Genomic DNA, 25000 nt, shown 5'->3' with positions numbered 1-25000 from the left:
ATTTTAATGAAAATAAGAAAAAATTTTGGAGCGAGTTAAACAAGTTAAGAAAGCCTAGGGAAAATATGGATTTGTCAGTTAAAAACAGAGTAGGGGAGTTAGTAGATGGGGAGATGGAGGTATTGGGTAGATGGCGAGAATATTTTGAGGAACTTTTAAATGTTAAGGAAGAAACAGAGGCAGTAATTTCATGCACTGGTCAGGGAGGTATACCATCTTTTAGGAGTGAAGAAGAGCAGAATGTAAGTGTGGGGGAGGTACGTGAGGCATTACGTAAAATGAAAGGGGGTAAAGCAGCTGGAACTGATGGGATCATGACAGAAATGTTAAAAGCAGGGGGGGATATAGTGTTGGAGTGGTTGGTACTTTTGTTTAATAAATGTATGAAAGAGGGGAAGGTACCTAGGGATTGGCAGAGAGCATGTATAGTCCCTTTATATAAAGGGAAAGGGGACAAAAGAGACTGTAAAAATTATAGAGGAATAAGCTTACTGAGTATACCAGGAAAAGTGTACGGTAGGGTTATAATTGAAAGAATTAGAGGTAAGACAGAATGTAGGATTGCGGATGAGCAAGGAGGTTTTAGAGTGGGTAGGGGATGTGTAGATCAGGTGTTTACATTGAAGCATATATGTGAACAGTATTTAGATAAAGATAGGGAGGTTTTTATTGCATTTATGGATTTAGAAAAGGCATATGATAGAGTGGATAGAGGAGCAATGTGGCAGATGTTGCAAGTATATGGAATAGGTGGTAAGTTATTAAATGCTGTAAAGAGTTTTTATGAGGATAGTGAGGCTCAGGTTAGGGTGTGTAGAAGAGAGGGAGACTACTTCCCGGTAAAAGTAGGTCTTAGACAGGGATGTGTAATGTCACCATGGTTGTTTAATATATTTATAGATGGGGTTGTAAAGGAAGTAAATGCTAGGGTGTTTGGGAGAGGGGTGGGATTAAATTATGGGGAATCAAATTCAAAATGGGAATTGACACAGTTACTTTTTGCTGATGATACTGTGCTTATGGGAGATTCTAAAGAAAAATTGCAAAGGTTAGTGGATGAGTTTGGGAATGTGTGTAAAGGTAGAAAGTTGAAAGTGAACATAGAAAAGAGTAAGGTGATGAGGGTGTCAAATGATTTAGATAAAGAAAAATTGGATATCAAATTGGGGAGGAGGAGTATGGAAGAAGTGAATGTTTTCAGATACTTGGGAGTTGACGTGTCGGCGGATGGATTTATGAAGGATGAGGTTAATCATAGAATTGATGAGGGAAAAAAGGTGAGTGGTGCGTTGAGGTATATGTGGAGTCAAAAAACGTTATCTATGGAGGCAAAGAAGGGAATGTATGAAAGTATAGTAGTACCAACACTCTTATATGGGTGTGAAGCTTGGGTGGTAAATGCAGCAGCAAGGAGACGGTTGGAGGCAGCGGAGATGTCCTGTCTAAGGGCAATGTGTGGTGTAAATATTATGCAAAAAATTCGGAGTGTGGAAATTAGGAGAAGGTGTGGAGTTAATAAAAGTATTAGTCAGAGGGCAGAAGAGGGGTTGTTGAGGTGGTTTGGTCATTTAGAGAGAATGGATCACAGTAGAATGACATGGAAAGCATATAAATCTATAGGGGAAGGAAGGCGGGGTAGGGGTCGTCCTCGAAAGGGTTGGAGAGAGGGGGTAAAGGAGGTTTTGTGGGTAAGGGGCTTGGATTTCCAGCAAGCGTGCGTGAGCGTGTTAGATAGGAGTGAATGGAGACGAATGGTACTTGGGACCTGACGATCTGTTGGAGTGTGAGCAGGGTAATATTTAGTGAAGGGATTCAGGGAAACCGGTTATTTTCATATAGTCGGACTTGAGTCCTGGAAATGGGAAGTACAATGCCTGCACTTTAAAGGAGGGGTTTGGGATATTGGCAGTTTGGAGGGATATGTTGTGTGTCTTTATATGTGTATGCTTCTAGACTGTTGTATTCTGAGCACCTCTGCAAAAACAGTGATAATGTGCGAGTGTGGTGAAAGTGTTGAATGATGATGAAAGTATTTTCTTTTTGGGGATTTTCTTTCTTTTTTGGGTCACCCTGCCTCGGTGGGAGACGGCCGACTTGTTGAAAAAAAAAAAAAAAAAAAAAAAATATATATATATATAATATATATATATATATATATATATATATATATATATATATATATATATATATATATATATATATATATATATAAATAAAGCAGGGAGCAAGAGCCTAATAACCCCTTCTCCTGTATAAATTACTAAATTTAAAAAGAGAAACTTTCATTTTTCTTTTTGGGCCACCCTGCCTTGGTGGGATACGGCCGGTTTGTTGAAAAAAAAAATATATATACAAGAAGCATTTCTTCAGCCACAGAGTTGTTAGGAAGTGGAATAGTCTGGCAAGTGATGTATTAGAGGCAGGAACCATACAGTTTTACGACAAGGTGTATGATAAAGCTTATGGAGCAGGGAGAGGGAGGACCCAGTAGCAGTCAGTGAACAGGCGGGGCCAGGAGCCGAGTCTCGACCCCTGCAATCACAATTAGGCGAGTACATATTGTCCACTGACCTAAGTAGGTCAATGGACAATAGAGGTTGTGTGACCTGTCCAGAGACGTGCACTTTCTCAGGGAATTTCATGTTTAGTGCTCGAGTAATAAGCCTTCAGGAGCACTGCAGAGTTTTTAGAAGCAGAGTTATAAACTAATCTTATGGAGGAAATGAGAATTGAAATCTCATTTGGAGAAGGATGAAAAGTGAAGGAATGCAAGGTGGTTGGCAGCAACAAAGGGAATCACTGATGTAATGAATGAAAAGTGGTTTTCCAGACGTTGGAAGAGGATGAAACTGAGTATGGCTGAAGCAGGGTCAGAAGAGAAAGTGCTTTATTGTACTGCAGGACAACTGTGCCACTGTGGATAAGGAGACCATTAATACGAGTGATTCAATACAAGAAAACAAGTCTGAAATTCATTATAATGATCTGGCTTTCTGTAACAAGAACAAGTGATACAGTACACGTGTTACATTACATAATGTCACAATGGTGTGGCGTAGCTTGGCTGGCAACACACTTTCCTAAGACACCAAGTGTCCCTGGTTCAATCCTCAGCATGGGTGGAAATGTTGGGCACATTTCCTTACACCTGCTGTCCCTATTCACCAAGGTGTAAGCAGATACCTGGGTGTTAGTCAACTGGTGTGGGTGGCATCCTGGAGGACAAGACTGAAGGACCACAATGGAAATAAGACAGTCCTCAATGACACTGACTTCCTTGGGTTATCCTGGGTGGCTAACCCTCTTTGATAAAAATCCCAACAAATCTTTTGTTAGATACCTCACTCCTTGAGTCAGCACTCCACCATGCTGGAGTCCCTGTGTGCTTCACCAAATGACTGCACTAGCAGCAACAATTGTAGTTGTAGTAGTTACTGTAGTTGTAGTTATTTAAGTTGTAGAATTGCAGTTGTACATGTACTTATTGTAATTGTAGTTGTTGTACTTAAGTAATTATAGTTGTAGTATTGGAGTTGTAGTTACTGTAGTTGCAGAAGTTGTTGTAAGGACTTAATTAATGCTGGTACTTTTCATATTACTGATGATAATAAATGTAAGAATACATGCAATTTGCTTAGAGATTCCTTGTCTTCCTGATGACTGTAGGAGTTGGGATGTAGGGTGACTGTACTCCCCTACTCGTCTATTTGTGGTTGCAGGGGTCGAGTCATAGCTCCTGGCTCTGCCTCTTTGCTGAACTGTTAGTTCACTGATGTCTGACTTCATAACATGGAGTAGTAACATAATTATGGTAAAAGAAAAATTTGGCCCATCTTCCCTTTTTAATTTACGAATGTGTTGTAATTTGTGTCAGTCACCTTAGCGAGACACTAGTATTTAGGATGGTTCAGGAATATTAGTTTACATAACTAATGTATTTTAGACAGCAAGCAAAGTATAGAACTGTACATATACTGAAAGCAAAACAACAGGGGAGCTGAATGATAGCTCTAGGCCTTTCATGTTGCAATCAATACATCAGGAGCTTACAATGTTGCAGAAAAAGAAGAATTCTGAGCAAATACATTCAGAGAAAGAATGTTTTCTTGTATTTGCTTGGAATTCTTCCTTTTTTTCTGCAACACTGCAAGCACCTCATATATTGATTGCAACATGAAAGGCCTAGAGCTATCATTATGATTGTGACTACTGCATAATATACTGAAAGGTATACATTTCTCATTAAATATATTGTACATACAGACATCTTTATTTTAGAGATAAAAGCATTCTTGGTGTTTCCCAATTATCTGATTTGTGTTTGCCAGTTACAAACTATATCTTTCTGCAGTATTACAAATGTGGTTTACATGCAATAAAATACTGCCAAGTACAAAATAAAGCCACTAGATTGCAGTATATGTTACCAGGTGCATACCTGTGTGTTTGCCAGGTAAAATAAATTATACATGTTCGTTTTGCATGTTTGAGTGGGTATGTGTGTGCCAGGTGCTCCAGGGTGTGCGGTGAAAATATGAGTTGTGCTCATATTGATCTAACTACATTACATAATACATTATTCATAAATGCCATTTATTGATTAGAGTGGCAAAAAGGTTCACGGCTGTTTTTATTTGACTATCTGTTATTCACCCAACAGTAATGATCTGTCCTGCAGTCCAAAACAAAAATTACATCAAGAGGGGGTCAGGTATAACCTCCAGGTAAGGACCCCTGTGGAAATAAGTTACTGACCTTTTTTTGGAGTTATCCTAGGTAATTTACACATGTATGATAATTTTACTTACGTATACTTGTGCCAAAATAAATTATCTACTTATTCTAATTACTAGCCATAGAGTGAAGAAAAAACTACATACCTGGAGCAGTGATGAGGGTGGTACAGTGAAGGTTGGCAAGATAGAAATCTGGAAAATTGGGAGAAGTGACCACCCCCTCTGGCTCTGTCAGTTGGTGGTGAGGACAGGTTGATGTATCAACCACACGCCACCGACCCAGGACACCAGTCCCAACCACAGACCAATCTGAGTGGAAGGTTACCACTGCCTCATTGGCATCAGATACAAAGTCAAACCTGCAGGAAAAACCAAAGCACAATCATGTGTCTGTTTACCATTACAGTACAAACTTACTCTAAACATTGACAAAACCTACTACATTCAGTTTGCTAACAGAGCTACAGATGTGTCTCTTAACATAATGATAAATGGATCACCTATCACAAACCTCACAGAGGGAAAATTCTTAGGAATCCACCTTGATAATAGACTCAAATTTCAAACACATATACAGTACAACAAATTTCCAAAAAATATCAAAGACCGTAGGCATACTATCGAAGATACGGTACTATGTTCCACAGTCAGCCCTCCTGGCCCTATATCACTCACTTATTTACCCCTATCTCACCTATGGAATTTGTGCATGGGGCTCAACAACAATAAACCATCTCAGACCACTAATTACCCAACAAAAGGCTGCAGTCAGAATGATAACAAATTCCCACTACAGACAGCACACTCCACCTATATTCAATACACTAAACCTACTCACCATACAAAACATCCATACTTATTACTGCACCTATTACATACATATTATTATTATTATAATCAAGGGGGAAGCGCTAAAGTTAGTTAGTTTAATATGTTTATTATGCACCCCATACCCATCCTGTGGGCGGTAGTCAAAAGATTACAGAGGTACATAATTGGTCCAGGGACTGGACTCCAAAGTTTTGATAGCTAAACCCGGAGGATTATACAGCGCCTGGGGGGGGGGGGGATGTGGAAGGCATTCAGGCTTAATTCGGGGAACTGGAGCACAGATCCAATTCCCTAAATCAAGAGCCCCTCACCAACATCAAGGAACCTTCCTTGAGGGGTATTACATACATAGAACACTTAACTCTGACATAAACCCTCCCCTCAAACATCTCCTTACCAACCTCAACAGAACACATGACCATAACACAAGACACAGATCACTCTTTGATGTTCCTCGTGTCCATCTCACACTATGCAAAAACTCAATGCACATAAAAGGCCCTAAAATCTGGAATTCATAACCTGTGAATATAAAAGAAACACTACCTGTTTATAAATTCAAGTCTCTTCTCAAAAATCACTTACTCACCCACAACTAAATAAATACTGAATAATTGTATCTCATGAATTGTAACTCATATATGTATCTCATTATCGTATCTCATAAAAGTCAACCTGTGACCCAATCAAACTTTGTTACTATTTAATTTCATTACCAAACAGAATACTCCATTCTACTGATTACACAGCAACACAGTAAATGACCATATAACCTGTCTTTGTAATACTCATTTGTACTAAATCGTTATCTGTTTTACAATAATTTTTGTACCACTGAATATATCATTGCTTTGTTAATCTTAAGTTAATTTTAAGCCTGCCCATAATGCTCTGCATACAAGGGGTTTTGGCATGCTGCACTTTAATAATTGTATTCCTTGTACTTCTCTGTATCATGTTCAAATTAATAAATAAATAAATAAATAAAAAGGGTTACAATGTAAGATTACATTTTATAATTTGTTAGGCACAAAGAAAGCTACTATCATGTTGGGGCATTTCAGGCAGACTAAGGGGGCTGAATACCAAATAAATGTAGCACTTTTGTTTACCGTCCGATTTCCTCCAGTTTTGGTGCACAAGACAAAGTGTTTTCACTCTTTCTTGAAAATATTTATCAAAAATATACCTCAAACAACAACTGAGAAAAGACTGAAAAAGGACTGATTTACTGAAAATGCCCTTTGGGACGGTGGTAGGCCTATATGGGACGACGTAAGGTTGTTTGGACACTTGGTGCCGAGAGAACAATGTTTATACGTATTTATTTCCTTTTCCTAGTTCATTACCTCTGTAACTTGCTCAGCTATCAAAACTGGAGTCCAGTCCCTGGACCAATTATGTACCTCTGTAATCTTTTGACTACCGCCCACAGGATGGGTATGGGGTGCATAATAAACATATTAAACTAAACTAAACCTCTAAATAACTTATCCTTATTTCACCAAAAAATAAAGTTTGTTAGTTCTTGGAATGTTGCAAAAAATCTGCCCTTCACTCCCACATAACTCCCAAAGTATTTGGAATATTTCCAAAAATGAATAACTATTAATTAGAGAAATCATTATTCTACAATTTCTGTAATTATTATTACATTTAATTAAGTAATAAAGGCAGACTAGGTACCGTAAAGTGAATAAGTTACTTCCGAGATATCGGCCTGGAGCGCCGGCCGGCCCACCGTCTCAAAAAAAAAAAAAAAAAAAAAAAAAATCGCGAAAATCGCGTTTGTTTGGGTGTATTTCTTAGTAAACTGATGTTCTAGTGCAGTTAACCTCTTCAAAACACCGTTTTCTCTTACTCAGAGACCAAAGAATACGACATGAGAGTAGTAACTCATTTATATCGAAATATTCCCGATGGTCTCTCGTCATATTATGGCTTATTTTATTCAGTCTATAGTATATAACATGTTTGTATGTTATTTATAATGTTATTTATAGATCAATTCTGATAGATAAATAAGCCGTAGAGTTGATATATAAGCTGATATAAGCGTAATAATGAAGTGATTTCTCCTGGCATTCTCTGGAGCGGGAACACTGCCGAGCGTTCCCATATGGTTCCTGGTTGTCTCTAAGTCTATGGATAAGCTCCGCCTACTGTTTTATGATGCCAAATAGTCAGTTATTATATCAGAAAGAATAATGCAAGAAAAAGAGATAAAAACAAGGAAAAAATTCCAAAAAATATATGGGCTGTGAGCAGACTCGCTACCCACATCGCCGTCACCATACCTGATATAAATGACTATAATTTCTTGTAGAAACGTCGTAGAACATTCATTCTAGTACCATTGTGTTGCCAAAGAGTTAAGTTATTTTTCGGTATAAATAACAATTTCCATAATTTTTCGATTTTTTTTGAGAGCGCGCGGAAAATTGCGATACAGCCCCCTAAGTCCAGACAGGTTAACAGTGGTAAATTTTAATTATTCATCATTTTACCTTATTACTACTGTGAGGTAGCCAAAAAGTTTTATAGTCAAGAAGATTTATAGTCTTGACGTAGCACATAACTAACAACAGTATTACAAGTAGTAGCACAATTTATAATGATACAAGACTGCAAATTTATGTATGTATGTATGTATGTATGTATGTATGTATGTATGTATGTATGTATGTATGTATGTATGTATGTATGTATGTATGTATGTATGTATGTATGATTAGAGGTTATAAAATATTTGGGAAGAGTTGCTTCAAACCGGTTAGATGATTTAACACAGTATTGGTATGGTTAATATTGATTTGCTGGCAAAGGACCTTTTGCTTGTTCGGGCAATAAATTCCAAGTCTTCAGGCCCTTTATGTGTATTGCATTTCTGTATTGTGTGAGATGTTTAGTTAGTTTAATATCTATTATGCACCCCATACTCATCCTGTGGGTGGCAGTCAAAAGATTATAGATACATAATGGGTCCAGGGACTGGACCCCAAAGTGAGAGACGGACACGAGTGATGTCAAAGAGCGTTTTATGCCCGAGAGGTGGAAAGGCAAAACCCCAATGGAAGTCCCCATTTTTTTTGGGGGGGGGGCTACCCTAGGTAATTTGCCCTATGTATGATAATTGTACTGATGTGTATGAGCCTAATTAGACTTACTTAACTACAAAATGGTTATAATCAAAACCATAATTTTTAAAGGGGTGGACCAATAAGCCTCAGTCAGATGGCCAAAAGCTTCAATTGAGGGTTATCACATGACAGACCCGTGTCAGGAAACGATTGTCTCGTTTCCTGACAAACCTAACCTAACCTGAACCTACTTCCCTGTCCAGTTACCACCACCACCCTGGCCTCTCACTTGTTCATAGATGAGGCATGACGTCCACAGTACCGCACCATGGCATCTTCTGGGGAGTTCTGGAGACCCACGTAGTCATAGAGGCACTGCAGCTGGTATTCCAGGTCCAGCTTGACAAAGGAAACAATGAGACGGGAGTTCGGGGGTCCCCTGAGAGTGAGGGTCAGGTGCAGGTTGTTGGGATAAGGTGATGGATAGCCTGGCGTGGTCAGGTTACCTCCGTAACCAAGAACAATGGAGCTCTGCCTGGCTGGTGGGTCTGATTAGCAGGAGAAAAAACATTTGTGATAATCGTGAAAATAATTAAGAAAGGGCACTGCAGTAAGTCTACTGGCCCATGCTAAATTGGTTCTCGTTGCACCTTATCATTTACAATTATGTTATACATTTGTCTAATGATCTATTCTGCTTTAAAAGCTGTCCAAGGTATTAGTATCAATGACCACTTGGCAGTTCTTGCCACCTGTAGCGTTATAGGCTACGCCCTTAGATGTCACAGGTGGCACACCCGCGGCATCACAGGTGGCACACCCGCGGCATCACAGGTGACACACCCGCGGCATCACAGGTGACACACCCGCGGCATCACAGGTGACACACCCGCGGCATCACAGGTGGCACACCCGCGGCATCACAGGTGACACACCCGCGGCATCACAGGTGGCACACCCGCGGCATCACAGGTGGCACACCCGCGGCATCACAGGTGGCACACCCGCGGCATCACAGGTGGCACACCCGCGGCATCACAGGTGGCACACCCGCGGCATCACAGGTGGCACACCTGTGCAGGCGATAGTCAAAGGATTACAGAGGTTTATATAGGGTACATGAACTAAGATATATTATGTAAGGTTAGCAAATAACAATAATTATGAAGTATTTACAAAAAAACAATGACTTGACTGTCATAAGAGGCTTTTCACACAGTAAATGAAGTCACAAACATTATGCTGAAACATGTACAAGGTGTTATAAATATTCTAAGGACTTGTAAATGTACTGGAAAAAAATTAGTGTATAAACATTCAGGAATAAAGGTGAAAATAGAATTGCAATACCGACTACTGTAACCACCTCCATTAATACAGTATTAATGTTTTTACTTATGCAATTATACTACAATGGGCTTGAAATGGACAAAATGTTAAGATTCAGAGTTTCACAAAAATGAATTCAAGAGTTAAAAAAAATTATCTGCAAAGAATATAATGTATAAACAGTAAAGGAAGCTGAGGGTGCAACAACTCGTATTATAGGGGTAAAAAATATGACAACTTAGCAAGTAGACAGTAATCTAGGCGTAAAGCGCCACTGTTATAACCATAGTACAAATTACCTAAAAGTTGTATACTCACCGGGGACCTTCCTGGCACATATGTAGCCACCAAATAGGTCACACTGGTGGGCGGAGAGGGAGAGCAGTGGGTGGCGGTGTGGGCGGGGTTTATGGGGAATAGGTGGTGCTGGTGAAAGTTCTTGCAGGCTGAGGCACATGGACTCTGCCTCCAGTCCTCCAGCTGCCTGGCGACCCTCCACAGGACCCACCTCTGTCAGAACACTTGCAGTCACACCATTACAGACGCAAACAAAAAAAAAATTCCTAGATTTTAGAAAAAAACAAGAACTAAATACACAATACCCTCTGGTTCTTTCCGTTCCCACTCTGCCTGTGTCTGTCTCTTGGCATCTGTGTTTATCTCCACTCTCTGTAACTCCCTCCCTCTCCACTTTTTTCTGTATCTGCCATCTACGTCTTTGTTGTAGCCAGGCGTGATGGGAAAGTGCTATGGATGTACTGGTTTGTGTTTATTTGCTTAAAACATTTAGATATGAGGCAGAGAGGGGTCTAGTCCTGGGAATGTCACTATTTTTGAGGCCTTTCTTGGTAAAGAGTTCTCTGAGTAGTGTGTCCAAGGTCATTGCCTCGTGTGACCTGTGACATCAGAGTCTCTAGGTGACCTGAAACGCAGGGTAGGCCTCAGGTGATCGACATAGCAGGTCGTGACATTAGGTCATGGTGTCAGGTGAACCTCACTTCTCCTATATCTTTCTTTTCCCTTCCATCTCTTTCTGTGGCTGATTTAGAGGCGTCTCTCACACCACTGCTGCCTGATCTGAGGCCAGGCTTCCTTATTTAGTAACTAGCCAACCAAGCTATTGCTGCTAGCAGTCTGTAGCTAAGAAGAAAACCTGACCCTTTTCTCTTTCACTTTTCCACTATTTCCCCTCTCTCCCTTCTCTCTCACATGTCGAAATAAATCCCTTGAGGATTCCAGATTCTCCCGTAGCTTTAACGATTCACTTTCCCCGACAAAGCAATTTACAACGAAAATTATTTATATAGAAAACGTTATTTCATACATTACTAATCGAATGATTTTATATAATACATCTGTATAGATGTCATTAGTTTCAAGCGGAGCAGATGTAAATAAATAAAATATCCAATAATAAAAAACTAGTAAAACACAGAAATAAAAATGTGTAAGTATATAACTCTTGAAATTAAAACTAACAAGATTTAACAGTCACAGGTTCAGGAGACGAGGAAGATCAGGAATCCTGCCAGAGTGAATTGTTTTTAAAAGGTTTGTTTCACACCTAAATGTAGTATATCTACCAGCCTACTGCTGTCAGTGTGAAGTGTGCTGTCAGTGTGACGTGTGCTGTCAGTGTGACGTGTGCTGTCAGTGTGACGTGTGCTGTCAGTGTGAAGTGTGCTGTCAGTGTGAAGTGTGCTGTCAGTGTGACGTGTGCTGTCAGTGTGACGTGTGCTGTCAGTGTGACGTGTGCTGTCAGTGTGACGTGTGCTGTCAGTGTGAAGTGTGCTGTCAGTGTGACGTGTGCTGTCAGTGTGACGTGTGCTGTCAGTGTGACGTGTGCTGTCAGTGTGACGTGTGCTGTCAGTGTGACGTGTGCTGTCAGTGTGACGTGACTTGTGTATGACTCTACCACCTACCTACGACTTTATTATCCACCTATGCACGACTTGCTCATCCACCTATGAATAGCACATCCATCTGTGTATACTCACTCATCCAGGTATCCCCCTCCAGGTATGTATGATGCGCACATCCAGGTACCCCCCTCCAGGTATGACTCGCACATCCAAGTATCCCCCTCCAGGTATGTATGACTCGCACATCCAGTTATCCCCCTCCAGATATGTATGACTCGCACATCCAGTTATCCCCCTCCAGATATGTATGACTCGCACATCCAGGTATCCCCCTCCAGATATGTATGACTCGCACATCCAGGTATCCCCCTCCAGATATGTATGACTCGCACATCCAGGTATCCCCCTCCAGGTATGTATGACTCGCACATCCAGGTATCCCCCTCCAGGTATGTATGACTCGCACATCCAGGTATCCCCCTCCAGATATGACTCGCACATCCAGGTATCCCCCTCCAGGTATGTATGATGCGCACATCCAGGTACCCCCCTCCAGGTATGACTCGCACATCCAGGTACCCCCCTCCAGGTATGACTCGCACATCCAGGTATCCCCCTCCAGGTATGTATGACTCGCACATCCAGGTATCCCCCTCCAGGTATGTATGACTCGCACATCCAGGTATCCCCCTCCAGGTATGTATGACTCGCACATCCAGGTATCCCCCTCCAGGTATGTATGACTCGCACATCCAGGTACCCCCCTCCAGGTATGTATGACTCGCACATCCAGGTATCCCCCTCCAGGTATGTATGACTCGCACATCCAGGTACCCCCCTCCAGGTATGTATGACTCGCACATCCAGGTATCCCCCTCCAGGTATGTATGACTCGCACATCCAGGTATCCCCCTCCAGGTATGTATGACTCGCACATCCAGGTACCCCCCTCCAGGTATGTATGACTCGCACATCCAGGTATCCCCCTCCAGGTATGTATGACTCGCACATCCAGGTACCCCCCTCCAGGTATGTATGACTCGCACATCCAGGTATCCCCCTCCAGGTATGTATGACTCGCACATCCAGGTACCCCCCTCCAGGTATGTATGACTCGCGCATCCAGGTATCCCCCTCCAGGTATGTATGACTCACACATCCAGGTATCCCCCTCCAGGTATGTATGACTCGCACATCCAGGTATCCCCCTCCAGGTATGTATGACTCGCACATCCAGGTACCCCCCTCCAGGTATGTATGACTCGCACATCCAGGTACCCCCCTCCAGGTATGTATGACTCGCACATCCAGGTATCCCCCTCCAGGTATGTATGACTCGCACATCCAGGTACCCCCCTCCAGGTATGTATGACTCGCACATCCAGGTATCTCCCTCCAGGTATGTATGACTCGCACATCCAGGTATCCCCCTCCAGGTATGACTCGCACATCCAGGTATCCCGTCCAGGTAATCCGCTTCATTTCCATACAATAATTACTTTTCGGTTTGTATTAAAATTAAAAACCTTTATACTTTAGTTTTTAATATAAATCTTCAGTTCGGTCACCAGACAGGAAAGTGACATTTTAAAAGTTACAAAAATTAAGTAGTACTTTACTTACCCTTATTTACACATTTGGTTAATTAAGATTTTACACTGAAATCAATATTTTTTTTGATTTATTAACACACCGGCCGTCTCCCACCAAGGCAGGGTGGCGCCGCCGGAAAAAACTTTCACCATCATTCACTCCATCACTGTCTTGCCAGAGTCGTGCTTATACTACAGTCATAACACTGCAACATTAACACCCCGCCAATCTATATATATATATATATATATATATATATAATATATATATATATACCAAAATTACGCACACACAAAATGTGCGTATGTGTAGTCACCTAACTGTGGTTGCAGGGGTCGATTCATAGCTCTTGTATGTGAGAGAGAGAGAGAGAGAGAGAGAGAGAGAGAGAGGGTGGGGGGGGGACTGGGGAGAGTCAAGAGGTACAATACGGAGATCAAAGAGTGCAGTGCTGGAGAGTATGCAGCATGAGTTTGTAGATACAGAAGGGTGGGTGCAAGTAGGAAGAGAAGTCACTGGTGGAATGATGAAGCAAAGAGGGAATAAAAGTTAGCATACAAGAGTGTGTAACAGGAGAACCAACGAGAGTGTGAGTGTGGCTTTGTCAACAGATTTTATCAATAAGAAAAACAATGGAGTGAAGTTAACAAGCTCAGCAAGCCCAGAATATGGCCATCACATTGCCCTTTTTCCATTTAGTCAGTATGATACACGTTTGTAGTGATATTTTTAATACAAATGGTTAATAGTCTGCTAAGTTTATCTTTACAAAACAGTTCATAACTAAGAGAACCATCTTACTAGTGACATGGTTCTCGAACTAATCTGTATAATTAACAATTTCTGCAATTTCTTATCTATCTTGTGTAAAAACAGAGGAAACGAGTGTTAAAAATTATTAATATTTATCACAAACATTAAGCTGACCCGAGTTGCATTAAGTTATGTAAAAAGGACACAAGTGCAACTAATGTAACATTTTATTGCGTCCTTTTTACCTAACATTGTCGGTAATTTTACCAGTATTAATACACGAGTTGCATTACGTAGGCCTATCTTTTTCCTTTATCATATTCCGACATATCTGAAGCACTAATACATGGGGAAGTTGTAGATGGTAGGCCTAGGTATGCCAGAGTGACCCACAACCTACTCCCTGAGATCGGTGGTACCTGATATGCTTACTATAACCAGATTACATTAATGGTTAAAACAGTAAACCCACCGTAAGGATCATACTGTCATCCTATTTGCTACAGGGAAGTGTGTAGGGCTGCAGGTGTAGGGCATACCTGTGGTATTAAGTATGGTGCCATCCTGCCAGGTCCAAGTGTGGGTGTAGGGGTGTAAAGTGCCACCAAGCCAGTAGAGGGTACCTGCAGCGTAGTCAGACAGGGAGAGAAGTCCCGAACCCAGCCACCTCAACACATTCCTGCTGCTCACACTCGCCAGGCTTCCCTGAGACACACATTAACACATCAGTTAACAAACGCTGACCTTGTGATACCTCGCTGAACACTCCTCCTAGCAGCTTTAAGACGATCAGAATTGAGATGAGAGGCGATGCACTGACCTCCATATCTGAGCAGATGTGTGTTGCTGTTGTCCATGTCACCTGTGGGTAGGAAACCAGCAGGTAGCACACATCCCCATGTCGGACCTCACGACCGTCTCCACACCCGCTTCCTGGGAGATGTGCGAAACAAAAATTTTAGCTGAATTATATTGCAAATAAAAAACTGCGTCAAATATGTACGGATCTTACAGTGGGATATGGTGGAGGGGAGCTGACGGTAGGGGGAAAAAATTGCAAAGAGCCTGTTAATGTGTTAAAGAGGACAGTCAAGTGACATAACTGTCAAAAAAAATTAGTGTTTGCACTGAAGGAAAAATGTTGAAGGGAGAGCAGTCAGAACAAGGTCATCAAGGGATTAACAAATGACGTATGGACAAGTCTCCTCATACCGGGTAGTACAAGTACCTGTGAATTAGTCAAGTGATGTAGGACCCCCAGTTAAAATAAATCATTTGTGTGACCTTGTTGAATTATCCAAAATTAAATAAAAAAAATCAATCCATAATGAACCAAACAGCTGTAAACAATACACAAGCAGAAAAAAAATCTGTAATACTGGAAATGTTCCAGGGACATTTGTGGAAATTTATAATATATATATATATATATATATATATATATATATATATATATATATATATATATATATATATATATATAATATATATATATATATATATATATATATATATATATATATATATATATATATATATACATACATACATATATATACACATGGGAGACGGCCAACTTGTTAAAATTATATATATACACACACACACACTCCATTCAATAGATTTGATAATGCTGATCCTAAGTTTTCAGTAATTCATTACTAAAAGTGTACCTAAACTGAAGGGATTTGTTGAATCTAGTTCATTCGTTCTATCGTAGTTTAGGTTATCTTTTGTGGATGTTATATAGCCACTGCAGGATGCAGCCCCACTACACTATCTGCTTTATGTGACCACCCGTTAATATTTCATTTGCAACAGCGGCCTGGTGAGATGCTCGTTCAGGCCGTCCATGACAGTGACACCGTTCATACCAGCACCGTTCATACCAGCACCGTTCATACCAGCACCGTTCATACCAGCACCGTTCATACCAGCACCGTTCATACCAGCACCGTTCATACCAGCACCGTCCATACCAGCACCGTCCATACCAGCACCGTTCATACCAGCACCGTTCATACCAGCACCGTTCATACCAGCACCGTTCATACCAGCACCGTCCATACCAGCACCGTCCATACCAGCACCGTTCATACCAGCACCGTTCATACAAGCACCGTTCATACCAGCACCGTTCATACAAGCACCGTTCATACCAGCACCGTCCATAATAGTGACACCGTTCACATCAGTACCTTCCATGACAGTGACACCGTCAAGGTTCAACTCTGCCACTTTGTGGGTTGAGAGAGGGAGAGGTACCAACCAGGATTGTGCTGTGGGGATAGAAAGGTACCAGGGTTGTGTTGTGAGGAGAGAGAGGTGCCAGGGTTGTGATGTGGGGAGAGGTACCAGGGTTGTTGTGGGGAGAGGTACCAGGGTTGTGTTGTGGGGAGAGAGAGGTACCAGGGTTGTATTGTGGCGGAGAGAGAGGTGCCAGGGTTGTGATATGGCGGAGAGAGAGGTACCAGTGTTGTGTTGTGGCGGAGAGAGAGGTACCAGGGCTGTTGTGGGGAGAGATACCAGGGTTTTGTTGTGGGGAGAGAGAGGTACCAGGGCTGTGTTGTGGGGAGAGAGAGGTACCAGGGCTGTGTTGTGGCGGAGAGAGAGGTACCAGGGTTGTGTTGTGGCGGAGAGAGGGGTACCAGGGTTGTGTTGCGGGGGAGAGAGAGGTACCAGGGTTGTGTTGTGGGGTAGAGAGGTACCAGGGTTGTGTTGTGGGGAGAGAGAGGTACCAGGGTTGTGTTGTGGGGAGAGAGAGGTACCAGGGTTGTGTTGTGGGGAGAGAGAGGTACCAGGGTTGTCTTGTCTGGAGAGAGAGGTGCCAGGGTTGAGTTGTGGGGAGAGAGAGATACCAGGGTTGTGTTGTGGGGAGAGAAAGGTATCAGGGTTGTGTTGTGGGGGAGAGGTACCAGGGTTGGGTTGTGAGGGAGAGAGTTGTACCAGGGTTGTGTTGTGGGGGAGAGAGAGGTACCAGGGTTGTGTTGTGGGGAGAGAGAGGTACCAGGGTTGTGTTGTGGGGGAGAGAGTTGTACCAGGGTTGTGTTGTGGGGGAGAGAGAGGTACCAGGGTTGTGTTGTGGGGAGAGAGGTACCAGGGTTGTGTTGTGGGGAGAGAGGTACCAGGGTTGTGTTGTGGGGGGAGAGAGGTACCAGGGTTATGTTGTGGGGGAAGAGAGGTACCAGGGTTGTGTTGTGGGGAGAGGTACCAGGGTTGTGTTGTGGGGAGAGAGAGGTACCAGGGTTGTGTTGTGGGGAGAGGTACCAGGGTTGTGTTGTGGGGGAAGAGATGGGTACCAGGGTTGTGTTGTGGGGGAGAGAGAGGTACCAGGGTTGTGTTGTGGGGAGAGAGGTACCAGGGATGTGTTGTGGGGGAGAGAGGTACCAGGGTTGTGTTGTGGGGAGAGAGAGGTACCAGGGTTGTGTTGTGGGGAGAGAGAGGTACCAGGGTTGTGTTGTGGGGAGAGAGGTACCAGGGTTGTGTTGTGGGGAGAGGTACCAGGGTTGTGTTGTGGGGGAGAGAGATGTACCAGGGTTGTGTTGTGGGGAGAGAGAGGTACCAGGGTTGTGTTGTGAGGGAGAGTGGGGTACCAGGGATGTGTTGTGGGGGAGAGAGGGGTACCAGGGTTGTGTTGTGGGGAGAGAGAGATACCAGGGTTGTGTTGTGGAGGAGAGACGTACCAGGGTTGTGTTGTGGCGGAGAGAAAGGTACCAGGGTTGTGTTGTGGGGAGAGAGAGGTACCAGGGTTGTGTTATGGGGAGAGAGAGGTTCCAGGGTTGTGTTGTAGAGAGAGAGAGGTACCAGGGTTGTGTTGTGGGGAGAGAGAAATACCAGGGTTGTGTTGTGGCGGAGAGAGGTATCAGGGTTGTGTTGTGGGGGAGAGAGAGGTACCAGGGTTGTGTTGTGGGGGAGAGAGGTACCAGGGTTGTGTTCTGGGGAGAACGTGGTACCAGGGTTGTGTTGTGGGGGGAGAGAGGTACCAGGGTTGTGTTGTGGGGAGAGAGATTCCAGGGTTGTGTTGTGGGGAGAGAGAGGTACCAGGGTTGTGTTGTGGGGGAGAGGTACCAGGGTTGTGTTGTGGGGGAGAGAGTTGTACCAGGGCTGTGTTGTGGGGGAGAGAGAGGTACCAGGGTTGTGTTGTGGGGAGAGAGAGGTACCAGGGTTGTGTTGTGGGGGAGAGAGAGGTACCAGGGTTGTGTTGTGGGGAGAGAGAGGTACCAGGGTTGTGTTGTGAGGGAGAGTGTTGTACCAGGGTTGTGTTGTGGGGAGAGAGAGGTACCAGGGTTGTGTTGTGGGGAGAGGTACCAAAGTTGTGTTGTGGGGAGAGAGGTACCAGGGTTGTGTTGTGGGGGGAGAGAGGTACCAGGGTTGTGTTGTGGGGGAAGAGAGGTACCAGGGATGTGTTGTGGGGAGAGGTACCAGGGTTGTGTTGTGGGGAGAGAGAGGTACCAGGGTTGTGTTGTGGGGAGTGGTACCAAAGTTGTGTTGTGGGGGAAGAGATGGGAACCAGGGTTGTGTTGTGGGGGAAGAGATGGGTACCAGGGTTGTGTTGTGGGGGAGAGAGAGGTACCAGGGTTGTGTTGTGGGGTGAGAGAGGTACCAGGGTTGTGTTGTGGGGAGAGAGGTAACAGGGATGTGTTGTGGGGGAGAGAGGTACCAGGGTTGTGTTGTGGGGAGAGAGAGGTACCAGGGTTGTGTTGTGGGGAGAGAGAGGTACCAGGGTTGTGTTGTGGGGAGAGAGGTACCAGGGTTGTGTTGTGGGGAGAGGTACCAGGGTTGTGTTGTGGGGAGAGAGAGGTACCAGGGTTGTGTTGTGGGGGAGAGGTACCAGGGTCGTGTTGTGGGGGAGAGAGAGGTACCAGGGTTGTGTTGTGTTGGGGAGAGAGAGGTACCAGGGTTGTGTTGTGGGGGAGAGAGAGAGGTACCAGGGTTGTGTTGTGGGGGAGAGAGGGGTACCAGGGATGTGTTGTGGGGAAGAGAGATACCATGGTTGTGTTGTGGGAGAGGGATACCAGGGTTGTGTTGTGGGGGAGAGAGATACCAGGGTTGTGGTGTGGGGGAGAGAGAGGTACCAGGGTTGTGTTGTGGGGAAGAGAGGTACTAGCGTTGTGTTGTGGGGAGAGAGAGGTACCAGGGTTGTGTTGTGTACCAGGGTTGTGTTGGGTACCAGGGTTGTGTTGTGGGGAGAGAGAGGTACCAGGGTTGTGTGGCGGAAAGGTGTGTGGGGGAGAGAGAGGTACCAGGGGGTGGGGGAGAGAGAGTACTAGGGTTGTGTTGTACCAGGGGGTTGAGAGAGAGAGAGAGGTACCAGGGTTGTGTTGTGGGGGAGAGAGAGGTACCAGGGTTGTGTTGTGGGGAGAGGGGTACCAGAGAGAGAGAGTACCAGGGGTGTTGTGGGGGAGAGAGGGGTGTGTGTTGTGGGGAGAGAGAGGTACCAGGGTTGTGTTGTGGGGAGAGAGAGGTACCAGGGTTGTGTTGTGGGGAGAGAGAGGTACCAGGGGTGTGTTGTGGGTAGAGAGAGATACCAGGGTTGTGTTGTGGGGAGAGAAAGATACCAGGGTTGTGTTGTGGGGAGAGACAGATACCAGGGTTGTGTTGTGGGGAGAGACAGACACCCGGGTTGTGTTGTGGGGAGAGAGAGATACCAGGGTTGTGTTGTGTTGTGGGGGAGAGAGAGGTACCAGGGTTGTGTTGTGGGGAGAGATACCAGGGTTGTGTTGTGGGGGAGAGAGGGGTACCAGGGATGTGTTGTGGGGGAGAGGGGGGAGAGAGAGGTACCAGGGTTGTGTTGTGGGGAGAGAGAAATACCAGGGTTGTGTTGTGGGGAGAGAGAGGTACCAGGGTTGTGTTGTGGCGGAAAGGTACCAGGGTTGTGTTGTGGGGAGAGAGAGGTACCAGGGTTGTGTTGTGGGGAGAGAGAGATACCAGGGTTGTGTTGTTGGGGAGAGAGATACCAGGGTTGTGTTGTGGGGGAGAGAGAAGTACTAGGGTTGTGTTGTGGGGGAGAGGAACCAGGGTTGTGTTGTGGGGGAGAGACGTACCAGGGTTGTGTTGTGGCGGAGAGAAAGGTACCAGGGTTGTGTTGTGGGGAGAGAGAGGTACCAGGGTTGCGTTGTGGGGAAAGAGAGGTACCAGGGTTGTGTTGTGGGGAGAGAGAGGTACCATGGTTGTGTTGTGGGGAGAGAGAGGTACTAGGGTTGTGTTGTGGGGGAGAGAGAGGTACCAGGGTTGTGTTGTGGGGAGAGAGAGTTACCAGGGTTGTGTTGTGGGGGAGAGAGAGATACCAGGGTTGTGTGGTGGGGGAGAGAGAGGGACCAGGGTTGTGTTGTGGGGAGAGAGAGAGATACCAGGGTTGTGTTGTGGGGAGAGAGGTACCAGGGTTGTGTTGTGGGGAGAGAGGTACCAGGGTTGTGTTGTGGGGGAGAGAGAGGTACCAGGGTTGTGTAGTGGGGGAGAGAGAGGTACCAGGGTAGTGTTGTGGGGGAGAGGTACCAGGGTTGTGTTGTGGGGAGAGAGGCACCAGGGTTGTGTTGTGGGGAGAGGTACCAGGGTTGTGTTGTGGGGGAGAGAGGGGTACCAGGGTTGTGTTGTGGGGGAGAGAGGTACCAGGGTTGTGCTGTGGGGAGACAGAGGTACCAGGGTTGTGTTGTGGGGGAGAGAGAGGTACCAGGGTTGTGTTGAGGGGGAGAGAGTTGTACCAGGGTTGTGTTGTGGGGGAGAGAAAGGTACCAGGGTTGTGTTGTGGGGAGAGAGAGGTACAAGGATTGTGTTGTTTGAGAGAGAGAGGTACCAGGGTGGTGTTGTGGGGGAGAGAGAGGTACCAGGGTTGTGTTGTGGGGGAGAGGTACCAGAGTTGTGTTGTGGGGGAGAGAGATACCAGGGTTGTGTTGTGGGGAGAGATAGGTACCAGGGTTGTGTTGTGGGGGAGAGAGGTGCCAGGGTTGTGTTGTGGGGGAGAGAGAGGTACCAGGGTTGTGTTGTGGGGGAGAGAGAGGTACCAGGGTTGTGTTGTGGGGAGAGAGAGTTACCAGGGTTGTGTTGTGGGGGAGAGGAACCAGGGTTGTGTTGTGGGAAGAGAGGGGTACCAGGGTTGTGTTGTGGGGAGAGAGAGATACCAGGGTTGTGTTGTGGGGGAGAGACGTACCAGGGTTGTGTTGTGGCGGAGAGAAAGGTACCAGGGTTGTGTTGTGGGGAGAGAGAGGTACCAGGGTTGTGTTGTGGGGAGAGAGAGGTACCAGGGTTGTGTTGTGGGGAGAGAGAGGTACCAGGGTTGTGTTGTGGGGAGAGAGAAATACCAGGGTTGTGTTGTGGGGAGAGAGAGGTACCAGGGTTGTGTTGTGGCGGAAAGGTACCAGGGTTGTGTTGTGGGGAGAGGTACCAGGGTTGTGTTGTGGGGAGAGAGAGGTACCAGGGTTGTGTTGTGGGGAGAGAGAGGTACCAGGGTTGTGTTGTGGGGTAGAGAGGTACAAGGATTGTGGGTGTTGTGGGGGAGAGAGAGAGAGGTACCAGGGTTGTGTTGTGGGGAGAGAGAGGTACCAGGGTTGTGTTGTGGGGAGAGAGAGGTACCAGGGTTGTGTTGTGAGGGAGAGTGGGGTACCAGGGATGTGTTGTGGGGGAGAGAGAGTTACCCGGGTTTTGTTGTGGGGAGAGAGAGGTACCAGGGTTGTGTTGTGGGGGAGAGAGAGGTACCAGGGTTGTGTTGTGGGGAAGAGAGGTACTAGCGTTGTGTTGTGGGGAGAGAGAGGTACCAGGGTTGTGTTGTGGGGAGAGAGAAATACCCGGGTGGTGTTGTGGCGGAAAGGTACCAGGGTTGTGTTGTGGGGAGAGAGACGTACCAGGGTGGTGTTGTGGGGAGAAAGAGATACCAGGGTTGTGTTGTGGGGGAGGGAGAGGTACCAGGGTTGTGTTGTGGGGAAGAGAGAGGTACCAGGGTTGTGTTGTGGGGAGAGAGAGATACCAGGGTTGTGTTGTGGGGGAGAGAGAGGTACCAGGGTTGTGTTGTGGGGGAGAGAGAGGTACCAGGGTTGTGTTGTGGGGAGAGAGAGATACCAGGGTTGTGTTGTGGGGAGAGAGAGATACCAGGGTTGTGTTGTGGGGAGAGAAAGATACCAGGGTTGTGTTGTGTACCAGGGTTGTGTTGTGGGGAAAGAGAGATACCAGGGTTGTGTTGTGGGGGAGGGAGAGGTACCAGGGTTGTGTTGTGGGGAAGAGAGAGGTACCAGAGTTGTGTTGTGGGGGTACCAGGGTTGTGGAGAGAGATACCAGGGTTGTGTTGTGGGGAGAGAGAGATACCCGGGTTGTGTTGTGGGGGAGAGAGAGGTACCAGGCTTGTGTTGTGGGGGAGAGAGGGGTACCAGGGTTGTGATGTGGGGGAGAGAGAGGTACCAGGGTTGTGTTGTGGGGGAGAGAGAGTACCAGGGTTGTGTTGTGGGGGAGAGAGGTACCAGGGTTGTGTTGTGGGGGGAGAGAGAGGGTTGTGTTGTACCAGGGTTGTGTTGTGGGGAGAGAGGTACCAGGGTTGTGTTGTGGGGAGAGGTACTAGGGTTGTGTTGTGGGGAGAGAGAGGTACCAGGGTTGTGTTGTGGGGGAGAGAGAGGTACCAGGGTTGTGTTGTGGGGGAGAGAGAGGTACCAGGGTTGTGTTGTGGGGAGAGAGATACCAGGGTTGTGCTCTGGGGGACAGAGAGATACCAGGGTTGTGTTGTGGGGAGAGAGAGGTACCAGGGTTGTGTTGTGGGGAGAGAGAGATACCAGGGTTGTGTTGTGGGGAGAGAGATACCAGGGTTGTGTTGTGGGGGAGAGAGGTACCAGGGTTGTGTTGTGGGGAGAGAGAGGTACCAGGGTTGTGTTGTGGGGGAGAGAGAGAGGTACCAGGGTTGTGTTGTGGGGGAGAGGAGAGTTGTGTTGTACCAGGGTTGTGTTGTGGGGGGGAGAGAGGGGTACCAGGGTTGTGTTGTGGGGGAGAGAGAGGTACCAGGGTTGTGTTGTGGGGAGAGAAAGATACCAGGGTTGTTGTGGGGGAGAGAGAGTACCAGGGTTGTGGTTGTGTTGTGGGGGTGCGAGAGGTACCAGGGTTGTGTTGTGGGGAGAGAGAGGTACCAGGCTTGTGTTGTGTACCAGGGTTGTGCTCTGGGGGACAGAGAGATACCAGGGTTGTGTTGTGGGGAGAGAGAGGTACCAGGGTTGTGTTGTGGGGAGAGAGAGATACCAGGGTTGTGTTGTGGAGGAGAGAGAGGTACCAGGGTTGTGTTGTGGGGGAGAGAGAGGTACCAGGGTTGTGTTGTGGGGGAGAGAGTTGTACCAGGGTTGTGTTGTGGGGGAGAGAGAGGTACCAGGGTTGTGTTGTGGGGTTGGAGAGAGAGATACCAGGGTTGTGTTGTGGGGGAGAGAGAGGTACCAGGGTTGTGTTGTGGGGAGAGAGAGGTACCAGGGTTGTGTTGTGGGGGGAGAGAGAGGGTTGTGTTGTGGGGGAGAGAGAGGTACCAGGGTTGTGTTGTGGGGGAGAGGGGGGAGAGGTACTAGGGTTGCGTTGTGGGGGAGAGAGAGGTACCAGGGTTGTGTTGTGGGGAGAGAGATACCAGGGTTGTGTTGTGGGGGAGAGGTACCAGGGTTGTGTTGTGGGGAGAGAGATACCAGAGTTGTGTTGTGGGGGAGAGAGAGATACCAGGGTTGTGGTGTGGGGGAGAGAGAGGTACCAGGGTTGTGTTGTGGGGAAGAGAGGTACCAGGGTTGTGTTGTGGGGGAGAGAGAGGTACCAGGGTTGTGTTGTGGGGGAGAGAGAGGTACCAGGGTTGTGTTGTGGGGGAGAGAGAGGTACCAGGGTTGTGTTGTGGGGGAGAGAGAGGTACCAGGGTTGTGTTGTGGGGGAGAGAGAGGTACCAGGGTTGTGTTGTGGGGAGAGAGATACCAGGGTTGTGTTGTGGGGAGAGAGAGGTACCAGGGTTGTGTTGTGGGGAGAGAGAGGTACCAGGGTTGTGTTGTGGGGAGAGAGAGATACCAGGGTTGTGTTGTTGGGGAGAGAGAGATACCAGGGTTGTGTTGTGGGGGAGAGAGAGGTACTAGGGTTGTGTTGTGGGGGAGAGGAACCAGGGTTGTGTTGTGGGGAATAGAGAGGTACTAGGGTTGCGTTGTGGGGGAGAGAGCGGTACTAGGGTTGTGTTGTGGGGGAGAGGAACCAGGGTTGTGTTGAGGGGGAGAGAGGTACCAGGGTTGTGTTGTGGGGGAGAGAGAGGTACCAGGGTTGTGTTGTGGGGGAGAGAGAGGTACCAGGGTTGTGTTGTGGAGGAGAGAGAGGTACCAGGGTTGTGTTGTGGGGAGAGAGAGGTACCAGGGTTGTGTTGTGGGGGAGAGAGGTACCAGGGTTGTGTTGTGGGGGAGAGAGAGGTACCAGGGTTGTGTTGTGGGGGAGAGAGAGGTACCAGGGTTGTGCTGTGGGGAGAGAGAGGTACCAGGGTTGTGTTGTGGGGAGAGAGGTACCAGGGTTGTGTTGTGGGGAGAGAGGCACCAGGGTTGTGTTGTGGGGGAGAGAGTTGTACCAGTGTTGTGTTGTGGGGGAGAGAGAGGGTACCAGGGTTGTGTTGTGGGGGAGAGAGGTACCAGGGTTGTGTTGTGGGCAGAGAGGTACCAGGGATGTTTTGTGGGGGAGAGAGAGGGACCAGGGTTGTGTTGTGGGGGAGAGGTACCAGGGTTGTGTTGTGGGGAGAGAGAGATACCCGGGTTGTGTTGTGGGGGAGAGAGAGGTACCAGGGTTGTGTTGTGGGGAGAGAGAGGTACAAGGATTGTGTTGTTTGAGAGAGAGAGGTACCAGGGTGGTG

General features: G+C 46.3%; 1 protein-coding gene across 15 annotated transcripts in view; it reads right to left on the bottom strand.

The window, feature by feature from the left end:
- Positions 1-25000, bottom strand: part of LOC128699018 (uncharacterized) — a 657033-nt gene that overhangs the window by 80431 nt on the left and 551602 nt on the right. For all 15 annotated transcript variants that reach the window (XM_070096843.1, XM_070096846.1, XM_070096852.1 and 12 more), the window contains 5 exons: positions 15005-15117; positions 14724-14889; positions 10295-10486; positions 8937-9195; positions 4881-5095 (listed from right to left, as the gene is read on the bottom strand). In XM_070096843.1, the coding sequence (XP_069952944.1) occupies positions 4881-5095; positions 8937-9195; positions 10295-10486; positions 14724-14889; positions 15005-15117 (945 nt within the window). The remainder of the gene's footprint in view (positions 1-4880; positions 5096-8936; positions 9196-10294; positions 10487-14723; positions 14890-15004; positions 15118-25000) is intronic.

Source organism: Cherax quadricarinatus, chromosome 55 (genome assembly GCF_038502225.1).
Source record: "Cherax quadricarinatus isolate ZL_2023a chromosome 55, ASM3850222v1, whole genome shotgun sequence".
In the NCBI taxonomy this organism is placed as follows: domain Eukaryota; kingdom Metazoa; phylum Arthropoda; class Malacostraca; order Decapoda; family Parastacidae; genus Cherax; species Cherax quadricarinatus.
The sequence above is the reverse complement of the archived record's forward strand: the minus strand, read 5'-3'. Positions and strand labels throughout refer to the sequence as shown.